General features: G+C 38.4%; 1 protein-coding gene across 2 annotated transcripts in view; it reads right to left on the bottom strand.

Annotated features, from left to right (window-relative positions):
• LOC101552197 (N-deacetylase and N-sulfotransferase 3) overlaps positions 1–13,837 on the bottom strand; it is a 169,618-nt gene that overhangs the window by 67,327 nt on the left and 88,454 nt on the right. For both annotated transcript variants that reach the window (XM_055142489.1, XM_055142490.1), the window contains exon 6: positions 12,971–13,099. In XM_055142489.1, coding sequence (XP_054998464.1) covers positions 12,971–13,099 — 129 coding nt within the window. The remainder of the gene's footprint in view (positions 1–12,970; positions 13,100–13,837) is intronic.

The following is a 13,837-nucleotide window of genomic DNA, read 5'->3' as shown; positions in this document are numbered from 1 at the left end:
TGGCTACTGTGCACGATGCTAGGGAACTGAGGAGAACAAAGATCTCTTCAAGTTCTTTGGGATGCCTCCCCCGACGTGAGGCCGCTGCACCGCAGCATATGGCAGTTCTATTTTCACATTCAGTTCTTCATCATCACACATTCCCTTTCCAGGGGCAGCAGCGCCCCCACACACCCACGTGGCTGAATGGGAGTCCCTGCAGCCTCGTTAACAAAATACTGACTCGGTCCTTTTAATTTCTGTCAATCCGGTGGTAAATATATCTTAGGGGGATCTGGAAAGATAGTACTGGGGTTAATAGGCACTTGGCTAGAATGTAGCCCACCCCAGTTCTATCCTTGGCACTTCATGTGGTCCCCCAAGCACTGCCAAGAGTGATCCCTGAGCACAGAGCCAGGAGTCAGTTCTGAGATTATGGGGCATGGTCTCCAGACAAACAAACAAATAAAAAAAACCCAAAACCAGTATCATATTATATTTAACCTAGCATTCCTCTCCCCCCCATTAGTGAAACTAAGCATTTTAAAAGCATTCAATGGCTTTCAAAGGGAAACCAGATTTTCCTTCAAATTCAGAGGATAGGCTATATGCAGTAATGGTACACATATAATTGTCATTTACTGAGAACCAACTAAAAAATTGAAGATCACTGTAATTATAAAGTAAAACTAGATAATTCTGCTTTCTACCAAAAAATTCACTAAGTATTGGATAAGAAAAATGACTAATGGTAGTGTTATGGCAATTTTGTTTGGGTTTCACCCAAGAGCCATGAGACCGTGGAGGAGGACTGGAGTGTTGAGAGGAGTCCTCTACACAAAAGATTATGTCTGAGCTCAGGTTTGTTGGAAAGAATTCCAACTTGAGGTAACAGCATTCTAAGGCACAAAGGAAAGAATAGATACTACTTAGAGAACTAAATTATTTTTTTGTATGTGAAGTGAAAGGTACATATATGAGAATATTGAAATAAGTGACTGTCAGGGTCATATTTAATATGTTTCCATATGGAGGAATTTTCTTATTCCCCAAATTATGGGAAGTTATTAAAGGATTAAACATGGAATGACAAAGCATTCAATGTTGTTAACTTCTGTTTTCTTAAATTTCTTTTTTTTTTTTTTTGCTTTTTGGGTCACACCCGGCGATGCACAAGGGTCACTCCTGGCTCTGCACTCAGTAATCACCCCTGGTGGTGCTCAGGGGACCATGTGGGATGCTGGGAATTGAACCCGGGTTGGCTGCACACAGGGCAAATGCCCTACCTGCTGTGCTATCACTCCAGCCCCCTGTTTTCTTAATAAGACATATTCTAATGGTTTGAGAATGTATTACACTTCAATTTTAGTTAACAGGGCAATTAAAAAAGCCTTAATCTTCCTTTCATGTGGTATTCTTGATCTTAGAGTTCCAAGTCATTATTATATATTATATTGTAGTTAGTCCTGAAAAACATTGCTGATAGAAAAATATGAAGAGTAACAAATGCAATAACAAATTTTGACATTATAAAAACATGTCTTATCAGTTTACATGTGTTCTCAGTAAGGTTTGTTCCTTTAAGATAAAAAATAGTTTGTGATTCCTAGTTCTTCAAAAGTACACTTGACATTTTCCCGGAGCTATAATTGCTTATTATGGTTTTCTAAAAAAGAAAATACTTGTTTGGCTTTGTACCAAACATGGAGATGATTTACTTTTCCCTAAATAACGACCAAAAATTGAAAGCCATTCACACATTTTCCTTACATCAGGTAATTGAGCCACATTTAGAGGCAATGTGCTTTATGATAAATAATATTTAGTCAGGAATTCTGAGGCAGCCTGGTGTAGTGGTAGGCCACTGGATCCAAGGAAGCCAGGGCTCCCTGATAAATACTAGGGGAATGACCAGGAGTGTAAAACCAGGTGACCGAATACTTGGCATGTGTGGTGTTTTCCAGCTTTACTTGTCCATTGTTCCATGTCAGGTTAATTTATCATCATTTGTGAAAAGCTGCCAAATATTTTGAGTCAATTAGAAATTTCCTGGATCCCAAATTGCAAGCAAAAAGTCTGCCAGAACGTGATTTGATTAAAGCCAGACTTCTTCTTACTCACATTTGATAAACGTTGTGAAATGATGCCCCTAAACATGACTATTCATGCATTTAGTCACTTATAGAATAATTAGTGACCTCTTATTAGATTTAAAACATTTGTCTGAACACAATGGAGATGCAAAGATGAAAGATACATAGATCATTCTTTCAAGAATGCTCACATAGAAAAGATGTATACATAAATACCCACACGGTGAGGTAGGTGTTAGGTGACATATGGGATTTACAAAGGAAACTGGAACTGAACAAATATTATTCTATCCGTGATATACTACAAATACTCACATTTAATATCCAACAGTGTTAGATGATTCTTTATCATCATTGCTTATAATGTAGCATTGTGTGTATGTATGTATGTGTTTGTATTATTCTGATTGTAAGAATAACAGATGTTTATTGCAGACATTTTATAAAAAATAGCCAAAAAAGATAATAATTATAATTTTGAACTCTATAATAGGAAAAACCCAAGGCTAAAGCTGTTATTCCCAACCCACGAATCCAGTTTCTTGACTTCGAAAAGCAAAGAATTCAGTGGCAAATAAAGTAAATGTAGAAAGTAGTCTGTTAAAGGAATGCATACACTGAAGAATCAAAGTGCAGGCATGACCTAGAGATAGTGCTACTGTGTGTAAGGAAGACAAGCAATTTACTAAGAGTAAGAGCACACACCCTAGTGTCTAAGTATGGGCAATCCTGACACATTTGCACTTTCTCTACAGATGTCTAGTTTGTATAGTTATAGAGATGTGGCACATAAGTGTGAGATACATATTAAAATTTAGAGTGGGGAAATTTTGGAGATGGTGATTTCTAGGAGTCAAAGCAGCACTGAGTACTGACCATATTTGTTTGTTTCTGGGACTGCTATGATAATTGTCAGAGCATGACATCAGTGGGTGTGATTTTTGTAATGCAAATGCATTCAAATGAGCATATAATGAAGTTGAGGGTTTATCTATGTGTCTAATTTGATTCTAACTGTTCTTAATCCATATTGTTTCCAGCCTTTGGTACCCTGTGTTCCTTTCTTTTTCTTCTTTTTTTTTTTTTTGGTTTTCAGGTCACACCCGGTGATGTACAGGGCTTACTCCTGGATCTGCACTCAGGAATTACTCCTGGCAGTGCTCAGGGGACCATATGGGATGCAGAGATTTGAACCCGGGTCGGCCGCATGCAAGGCAAATGCCCTCCCCGCTGTGCTATCACTCCAGCCCCAGTACTCTGTATTTCTAACTCATTAACTTTGTTGGTAAAAGCACGCCAGACTTCTGGGCTTTATATTGTGGGCTTGCAAGAAAAGCCTGCCCCAACATGGAATGGCAAGATGATTGGTGACATGTAAAGGAATAGAGTATAACAGTTATTAGTTTTTGTGTAAGTATAGAGATGTGCTGAAGAGAATTATGGAATGTTACAGCTAGAAAATGTCTTTCTATGAGAGGAAAGGTTTTCTGATTTAGGTCTGTTGTATATCACATTTACACTGTCCTCTGTGATCTGGTGTACACAGTGCGGAACTTCTTGCTGAATTCCTTCTATGCTCATATCTAATTTTTTTTGTGTATCTTTTTTTTTCAATAAACATATTATGAGTATTTTTATGTCATTAAATTATACCAGGATTTGCTAACAAATAGCATAATTTTCTTTGCTAATATTCCCATTTCCATATTTTGGTATTTAAGTTCATTTATTCATTTGTGAAATTTTTTTTCAGCACCTACTGCATATCAGGAAATCTGAGAACTAAAGATTATAGGGAAAAAAAGCCCACAGGAGGTTCAGGTACTCTTGGAAGTTGCATTCTAGATTTAAATCAGTTGTAATTAATTGATCTGGGAGCTGGAGATAGTACAGAGGATGGGGCATTTGCCTTATACACTGCCAATCTGGGTTCAATTCTTGGCACCCCATGGATCCCCTGAACCCAGGAGTGATCCCTTGCGTGCAGAGCCAGGAGTGAGCCCTGAGCATCACCAGGCATGGCCCCAAAACAAAAGAGCACCATAATTAATTTATTTGCCTTAGAGACATACTCATATTTAGAAAGATATTTCTATTTAAAAGCTTCAGTATAAATTTTTTTTTTTTTTGGTTCTCCCCAAAGAGATTCAACTTCTTCACCTCTGCCATGGACTGAAGACCATTGTCATACTCATTTTCCCCGCAAGATCCAGGTTTGAGAGCCACCATATACTAAGCCTTTGGAGGGTCATATAAGGGCAGCCACCGCCTGTAGGTTAGAATGGGGGAACAGGTAGGGGCCATGGAAACCAAGAACATGCATTTCACAGTAGGTCGAGACTGTTAGTGACTGACTTACAACACTGAGCTGGGCCAAATAGATGCTGGGCCAGATTGATGCTCAGGCCTCATTGGGGATGTGGGGGTTTCACTTGAGGCTTACAAAAGGGCCAATAAGTGAGCAAGTTAGAACTGAGAAACAGGTTTTATATGGGCACCATTGGATGCAGTCACTTTGATGCATACACTTTAATTAAAGATACAGAAGTCATAGGCAGCATTTATGAAGTCAATGACTGCATATAGTGAATGGAGAAACGAGTGATACTTAAGGCATAGCACTGTAGCACTGTCGTCCTGTTGTTTATCGATTTGCTCGAGCAGGCACCAGTAACGTCTCCATTGTGAGACTTGTTACTGTTTTTGGCATATCGAATACGCCATGGGTAGCTTGCCAGGAAAATAATATGATTTTAAATGAAAGTGTTTATATTAAAGTACTAAGGGAGGATGAAGGATCAATTCCTATGATTATGATCCACAGAACTGTCTCAGATTGAAAGCACCTATGGTCCCATGAGTCCTGATTACTTAGCTTTCTGGAATCTTATTATCCTTGATGTGAGATAACCTAAATGAGCCTGTTACCCTAATAACCGGACAGACTCAACAAAGCAAGTGTCCATGCATGAGACAATCGAAGACATAGAAATATACATAATGCATATATACATATATACAAATATATGTGTGCACATATATCTAGGTATTGAACTAGGTATTGATATATACACACATATACATGTATATATATCTCAATACTTAATTTATTTATATCACACTTATAAAACAAGTTTATCTCAAGCATTTGACTTAAGAACTCTTTTACCAGAAACCTGATCTCCTTTCCTTTGATATTCCATATTATTTTATACTATGCCATTAGAAAAGTTAGCTTCTTTTCCTTAATAGATGAGAGGCATCATACCTGGATATGGGGATGGTTTTGGAGGTGAAAGATATTCTCTGCCCTGACAAATCAGAGTTATGATGTACTTACAATGCAGGGAACATAGTTTGAAAAGTGCAAGGAATGTCATTCCCATTGGAATACTAGGAGGGATCTCTGAGAGGGATTTGGGGATCTCCTGAGGAAGGGGAACCCCTTCAGCTTGTTTTTTTAGAGATGAACAGAACCTGCCTCTCCTGTAAATCCTAGTTTAAGCTAGAGTCCTCTGACCAAAATAAAAAAAAAAAATTCAAAATCCCACTACGAATTTGAGTTCATTTTCAATTCTAATCTTTTGATCTAGGGCCTACAATTTATAAGATTTTGAGTTTCTTTGTGTTTTTATGGTGCTGGGCTTGGAAACAGGGCCTCATGCATACAAGGGGAGCTCTGTCTTCTGGGGTCTTTGACTACCAAAATTATTTTTCTACTTTCTCCCTTTAGTATCTCCCAAACTTTCCCAATAGTAAGAACCACCCATAAGAACAATGCAGATATCCTAAATTTTACCCTGGGGATCCTGATGTATTAAGTCTACATAATTCCCCATCAATGACCCAACACGTGCATGGGAATTATTTTTTCCTATCCAAAGTTGTTGTGATTGTCATTATTTTAATTTATCTTTCTCTTTAAAAAAATGATCTTTCAATGAAGAATTTCTAGTTATCACAATATTTTCTAGAACAAAGAAGGAACAACAGTTTCTATTGGAAGAAAAATTGATTTCTTTTAGGTGAATTTTGTAGGTAAGCACACATAAAATCTATACATATAGTTACAGTTTAAAATTATCATGTAGGGGCCTGGAGTGATAGTACAGCAGGTAGGGCATTTGCCTTGCACGTGACCGACTTGGTTTGATTCCCAGAATCCCATATTGTCCCCTGAGGTGCTCAGGGATAATTCCTGAGTGCAAAGCCAGGAGTAACCCCTGTGCATCACAGGGTGTGACCCAAAAAGAAAAAAAAAGAAAAGTAATGATAAAAAATAATTCCCAGGTGAATTAATTTGTATTTGTGTTGTCTATCCTCTTGTGCGAATTTTGTTGTTTTAATTTATAACAATATAACCTGCTCATGTGTTACTCCCACCTTAAGATGATATTCTATTCTCATTCAAGCTTATGATTTTTCTCTAATTAGAGAAGACTACTTAGATTTAGCTTTCAGGGATTTGAGTTTATAGAATGGCAGATTGATACTGTTTCAAACTGAGAAATGAGGAGACAAAAAAATTGAACAGATATAGAGATATGGACTTAAAGGTATTAGATGCTGTTTAGATGAGCTGCTTGAGTGTTTGACCAAGGAAGTATAATTTTGCCCTGCTGTCAGGAAATTTCTGCTTGAATTCCACGCAAGTGTGGAAAGAGTAAGGATCTCATAACTCACAGATCTTTTTGGATTAATAAGTAAAGCAACTCTGACTTTATTACAAAACATGTTTCACTGGTATCTACTATAAATTCCTCAATATCTAAAGCTTATCTATTAGGGGCTGGAGTGATAGCACAGCGGGTAGGGCGTTTGCCTTGCACGCGGCCGACCCGGGTTCGATCCCCAGCATCCCATATGGTCCCCTGAGCACCGCCAGGGGTGATTCCTGAGTGCAGAGCCAGGAGTAACCCCTGTGCATCGCCGGGTGAGACCCAAAAAGCAAAAAAAAAAAAAAAATAAAGCTTATCTATTAGGCAAGACCCAGAAACAAAGATCCTCTGCCTGATGTCCCCCAATCTCCGGTGACCCAGGGATCACACCCATAAGCCACACCCTGCCACACTCTGCCGGCACCACATAATCTCCTCATCAGCCACCCTCCAGATCTCAGTGCTGCTCCTCCCAGACAGAGAATAAAGAGGGCCCCATAGCCATGCCACTGGACTCCACTCCACGCCAGGCTGTTTTCACTCAGGGCGCCCCAGAGGGGGCAGGTGAGAAGCCTCCCTGCCCCAAGGGACCCAGCCCCGGCAGTTGACCTCTACTATCCAAGCGCCACCACACTCCAGGCCGCTTTCCCGACATTATAAGACACTTCCTACCCATTTTCCATAACTACCACACCATATTTGATGGCGTTCAGACAGTAGGCAACAAATCATAGTGTGATATATATATACACATATATGTATGTATAGATATGTGCATATATATGTATATACATATACATACGTATATACATATGTATATATGTATGTGTGTGTGTATATATATATATATATATATATATTACCTCTCAAAGAGCCGGGCAAGCTACCGAGAGTATCCCGCCCACATGGGCAGAGCCTGGCAAGCTCCCCATGGCATATCCTATATGCCAAAAACTGTAATGATAGGTCTCATTCCCCTGACCCTGAAAGAGACTCCAATCGCTGGAAAAGATGAGTAAGGAGAGGCTGCTAAACTCTCAGGGCTGGGAGGAATAGAGATGTTACTGGTGCCCGCTCAAGTAAATTGATGAACAACGAGATGACAGTGATACAGTGATACAGTGATTAGGCAAGAAGATCAGCAATAACTCAGAGCATATAATAATTATAAAGAAAAAAATTAGAACACTGGTAAAGAAAAGTGACTTTTTTTTTCAGAGCAATTGCAGATAATATGAAATTGTTATTAGGTTACCATTTAAAAATTTTAGCTTCTTCTTTTGTGGGGGGCACCTCCAGATGTGCTTTGTAATTATTTATGAATATGAGCTCAGGCTTTACTCCTGACAGTGCTCAGGGGATCATTTAGGATGCTGTAACCAAACCCCACTTAGCTATGTGCAAGGCAAGCACCTTATCTGCTGTACTATGACATTATGTTAGATATCATTTACCATGATGGAAGTAAAATATAGCATGTCTCAAGCATAACTATTCTATTCATCTCACGACCTAAGTTTTATCACATATTCCTAAAATAGGGGGAACCAGAAACTCATGTTATAGCAGGCAGTAAATTCTTCCTAATTCCTTTCATACAAGTTTATGTGCCATAGATTTTATAAGATTTTCTTTATTAGGACAGGTGGTTACCACCAATGAATCTCTTTTGGTCATCTTTATAATACCACTTCACAGGTGTATGCACTCTACATTTGATTTTATTTAGGTAATAAAGTAGTAGTTTTGCTCACTATTTGAAATTACTTGGTAGTACCGTGAGTTGATCAAGACTATTTGTTTGCTGCTACTGATAATTTGTGAAGAAATATAATGCCAAGTGTCTGTAGCTAGATGTCACGATAGGATAAATAGCTCTTTCTCTGATCTATCTATCAGGTAACTCTTAGTATTCTCTACCATCAACAGACATCACAGGGTCTATATCTTAGCCTGTCAGGCTTCAAAATCTGACTCAATACATTGACGGAATCTTTTCAGGATGGAATCAGTGAGCTGAAGATAGGAAATTAATAAATGAAACCAAATTATGAATTATAGAGGAAATGAAAGATTGAAATTTATTCTGAGTCGATTAGGGAACCCTCTCCTGATAGAATATAAGAGAAGTAAACAGCAAAATTAAAAGAAATTTAAAAAATCATATTGCAGATACTATCTCAGTGAAAAAATTTCTTGTGGTTTTGTGGAGATTCATTTGAGCAATGCCCAGTGGCCTCTGTAGGAGCGATTCCTTGCTCTGTGCTCAGGATCGATCCCTGGCAGTGCTCTGAAGACTGTCTGCAGGGTGTGCTGTCTGCAAGGACTTCCAATCATGAGCCATCTCGCTTGACGCAATTAGCTACTAATTTTGTTATCTGGACCACTCCTGGCTGTTGCCAGGGCTTCCTCTTGGCTCTCTCCTCAAGGATCACTTCTGGTGGGACTCTGGGGAGCCATGTGGAATGCAAAGAATCGAACCCAGGCTAGGCATGTTCAAGGCATTCACCCTACCCACTGTATTGAGTTTTGGCCCAACTCAACTTAACATAAGCATAAGAGTATAAAAAAAGAATAAGTAGAAATGCAAAAAGTACTAAATTACAGAAACCCAAAACTGAGAGGCCGCTAAGTGTGGTCACTCGACCTCATACCTCTTCATCCTCAGCAATGGAAAACAAATTATCTAATGCTTCCTTTTCAGCAGGTCTGACTTTAGGGGAGAGACTCTCCAAACAATAATAGTGAGTTTTGTTAAAATATTGTATGCAATCAAAGTGAAAGTAAAGTGAAATTTATTAGTTACACAGGCGGGGGGGGGGGCTTAGGGCGGGGGGGGCTAGGGGTGTGGGGGGGTTGGGGTGTGAGGGGGCGGGGTGGAGCTATACTGGGATTCTTGGTGGTGGAATATGAGCACTGGTGAAGGGATGGGTATTCGAGCATTGTATAACTGAGATTTAAACCTGAAAACTTTGTAACTTTCCACATGGTGACTCAATAAAAAATTAAAAAAATTTTAAAAAAAAGTAATCATTAAAACAATTTAATTTTTCAGTGGCCCACTCCCAAATGTCTCAAACATTAAAAACCGATTAACCCAGAGCCACAGTGACAATACAGCCATTAGGTTTCACATGTTCAACCTGGGTTCTATCTCCAGCGCCTCATATTTCGTGGGTCCCGCCAGTAGTGATCCCTGAGTGCATAGTCCGGAGTGAGCCCCCAGCACCTCTGGGTCTGACCCCCAAACAAACTGAAATTGATTAAACCTCTATATCCAACCCACAGCTGAACTGGAGTGACACTGGAAGTAATCCGATGGGGTCAGCCCAGGTTATCTCTATCTCTAACACCTTTTCTGGCAAGGCTTGGTTTTAATTGACTTGGTTGATATCTTTCCCCCAAAGCAATAAAAAAAATTTTGGTAACAGTAGAACATTTGACACCAGAGAGTTAATCTGTTTAAGGATTCTACTTATCTTTGCTGTGATCTATTTCAGTGTAACACAGACAAGTGCTGCTTGGTTCTATCCTTCAATAATACTGATAGCAGATATTATGGTGCCTTGATATTATCTTGACAAATGGGAAGAATCTTTTCTTTCTAATGCCTTGATTCTCCTTCAAGAAGACTCTTCTTTCAAATATAAACAGTCCTGTTTATATTTTCAGGACTGTTTATATTTTCATTTTTAACTCATGTGTATTTGAATTTTAAGAATGCTTGGGAGGTGTCTTGTATGTGTCTTGGAGACACATATACCTCTCTGCAACAGACATCCATCTCTTCAGTATTCTCAGAAAGTGACACTGCTAATCGAAGCCTGAGGTATTAGTTAAGCTTACAAGGGCTGTTTTTAAATCCGCTGTAATTGGAATTTATATCTTTGCTGCTTTAATATCTGTGATTTCATCAAATTTTTCTCATTGCCATTCTGATCTTGAAAAGAGTATTATTACTAGCATACCACACTAAACCTGGATTTTTATTAATTTTAATATAAACTTTATCCAAACAATTAAGGGGTGGGGTATTCATGGTAACTAGGCCATCATTCCTCATTCAGTTCCACAAGACAAACATCACTAGCTAGCTAAGGATAAATCTTCCCTCAGATTTTGAAAGAATCTAAAAGCAGGTTTCTCAAATACACATCTCCAGGCAGCTACAGTTGCTTCCAAAGTTTGGACTTGGCATTCCAGAAAGTTAATTGGAAGTGGTTGCTTATCTGAAGATATCTGGAAAACTCTGTAATTTATTTTTAATCCCAGTATTTATCTGAAAGTGATTGCTTACTGAAAAAAATGTTTTCTAAATCAAGAAAGTCTAACTGATGTGATAGAGGTTTTTCCCTCTATATTATGTCCTCATCAGTACAGAGAGAAATATAAAATATTATTGACATGGTTCTGAAAAACAGCAAGATTTTCTAAACACCTAAAGTGTCTGTTCATTTAATTTAATCCACTTTTGTATCCAAGATTAACACAAACTTTACTCAAGTTTTTTTTTCTAATAATCTGATTTCAAACTAGCAAAAAACTTATAAATTTATATAACTTATAAATCAATTATGCATGAATGGTCTAATTTTGATGTTAAATGAAATTAATTTGGCCTAGAAAATTCTGAAATGGTAATACTAGAAATTTTGAAGCACCAAAGCAGCTTTTGGTTAAAATAATTAAATAGATGATTTTATTCATAGTCCTGTTATTTTATGATGAGAGTAAATGTAAAATAGAGTTTTACATATTGAATAGTTTAATTTTATTTATTTTAATTTCTTTTGTGCTTTTTGGGTCACACCCAGTGATGCTCAGGGGTTACTCCTGGCTTTGCACTCAGGAATTGCTACTGGCAGTGCTTGGGGGACCATATGGGATGCCGGGGATCGAACCTGGGTCGGCTGCGTGCAAGGCAAACGGCCTACTCGCTGTGCTATCGCTCCGGCCCCATATTGAATAGTTTTAGAAGAACTAGTTAAAATTTTAACATATCAAGAACATTATAATTAGACTTCAGTTCGTAATAAACTACTGATTTAACTCTTTTTTTTGTCCCTATATAATACTGACTGAAGAGACACAAAAAGAGAAAACAATAACTCAGACAAGATGATGCCAAAGACACATCTATTTATAACAAATATTAAGTTAGAAGGATACTTTCTTTCTTATTTATAAATCAGGATTATCTATATTTGAGGTTATAAGTGTTGATAAACATCCAAAATCTAATGTTTTGTTATCCCCAGCTAAGCTGATTTTTAGATACAAATGTTTATTTTGCCCAGCGATGAGTTATACTTCTTTCTATCTCATTTTCTAAGAGAAGAGGAAGTCACCAAATAAAAGCAAATAATGATAAATACCTGTAATTTTATTTGTAAGACCTGTAAACTTCAGGTCAGAGCAGTTTCTCAAGTTCTGTTCTTTTCATCTTATCCAAATTTTATGTTGATAGATTTTTTTTTTTTGCACATTTTCAAATCAAGCATTTCTCATCTTGAATATTGCTATTGCCAAGAGCAATTGTACGCATCTCCAGATAAATAAACCTCACTTTACTTTTTGTATTAGTGAATTTCTTTCCCTTACATGTACCTTACTCCAATCGGTTTTCTTTCCTACACAACTATATAATACTTGCTGGGAGACAAAATGTGTGTGAATGGTTTATTGTCTGACTGGATCACCAGTATTAAATAGGGAAGGGAGAGGAAGAGTATTTCATTCAACAGGCTGCTCTGTCCTACCATTCGTGCTATCTAAGTCCTCTCCCATTAGCTCACTTTCTCTTTACATGAACAAGTAAAGTAGAGGTAGCACTATCCTCCCATTACTCATCGATTTGCTTGAGCGGGCACCAGTAACGTTTCCAATGTGAGACTTGTTACTGTTTTTGACATCTAAATGACAACAGTGGCTCTTAGGGCAATTGAGTTTCTAAGTGAAACCCTTATTGTCTGTGACGGGAGGGATGTGTGAATTCTGGCCCTGTTCAGTGAAGAGTGGCCCAGTTGCCACACACGGTGCCGAGTCTTTGCACTGTGCAGTTACTTAGCTTCTAGTGCTAGATGCGATGGCATTTAGTTTTTATTACTATTTTTAACCTGGAACTTCGTGATGCTTAAGCTGGTGACTACCTATACGTAGGCCTTTTTTTTTTTCCAGGTTTTATTTTCAACCATTTTTTTAAAATGTTATTTGTTTGGTGAATAACTCAAGAGTACTTACTGGGTTGAGGACCACAGTGAAAAACAGTTCCCCTCCTTGGATACTTTTGTCCAGCTCTTTGGGACCTCCAGGATACTCTTTGTAGAAAATTGTGTGAGTGAAAAGTCCACAGGTTTGTCTTGGAAGAACCTAAAGAAAGAAAATATAAGTAGGAAAAAAGTTTTTTTTTATCAACCAATTAGTTTGTTGAAACAGCCTGTTTCTCATCAAAGGTGATGTATAGGCTGGTGTCTCCCCTGAACGAAACTGCTTCACACTCTGGCAAAGCAAATACGACATCACTATTGAGAGAATACTGAGTTGTAGAAACATTTTAAAACTGATGTAGACTTTGAATTATTTTATCCAATTACCTATTTTATTATTGTTATTTATTTATTTTTGGGTTTTGGGTCACACCCAGCAAAATTGTAGGGACCATATGGGAGGCTGGGGATTGAACCCGGGTCAGGCACATTCCAGGCAAGTGCCCTCTCTGCTATACTATCACTTTGGCCCCTGCCAGTTATCTACTTCGAATCTCCAAGTCAGTCCTTCTAGTATGAATCTAGCATCTTCAAAGATAAAGTATCACTTGTATCACTTGTAGTCCCCTTGATCTTCGATTTGCTCGAGCAGGCACCAGTAACGTCTCCATTTGTCCCTGTCACGAGCTAGTGCAGCCCAATGATATCTGCTCGCTCCAGGAACAGGAAGAGCCTCAAATCATTCATTCAGAGATTTCACGAAGAAATCTGACCATCTAGTTGGTGGGCGGCCATGAGGTCTTCTGACGTCTCGTGGAATCCAATCAGTAACATCAACTACCCAGCCATCGCCACCCTCCAGGTTGCTCTCCGGACACTTGGGCCAAACCTCTCGCACGAG

Source organism: Sorex araneus, chromosome 6, assembly GCF_027595985.1.
Source record: "Sorex araneus isolate mSorAra2 chromosome 6, mSorAra2.pri, whole genome shotgun sequence".
Taxonomy (NCBI): domain Eukaryota; kingdom Metazoa; phylum Chordata; class Mammalia; order Eulipotyphla; family Soricidae; genus Sorex; species Sorex araneus.
The sequence above is the reverse complement of the archived record's forward strand: the minus strand, read 5'-3'. Positions and strand labels throughout refer to the sequence as shown.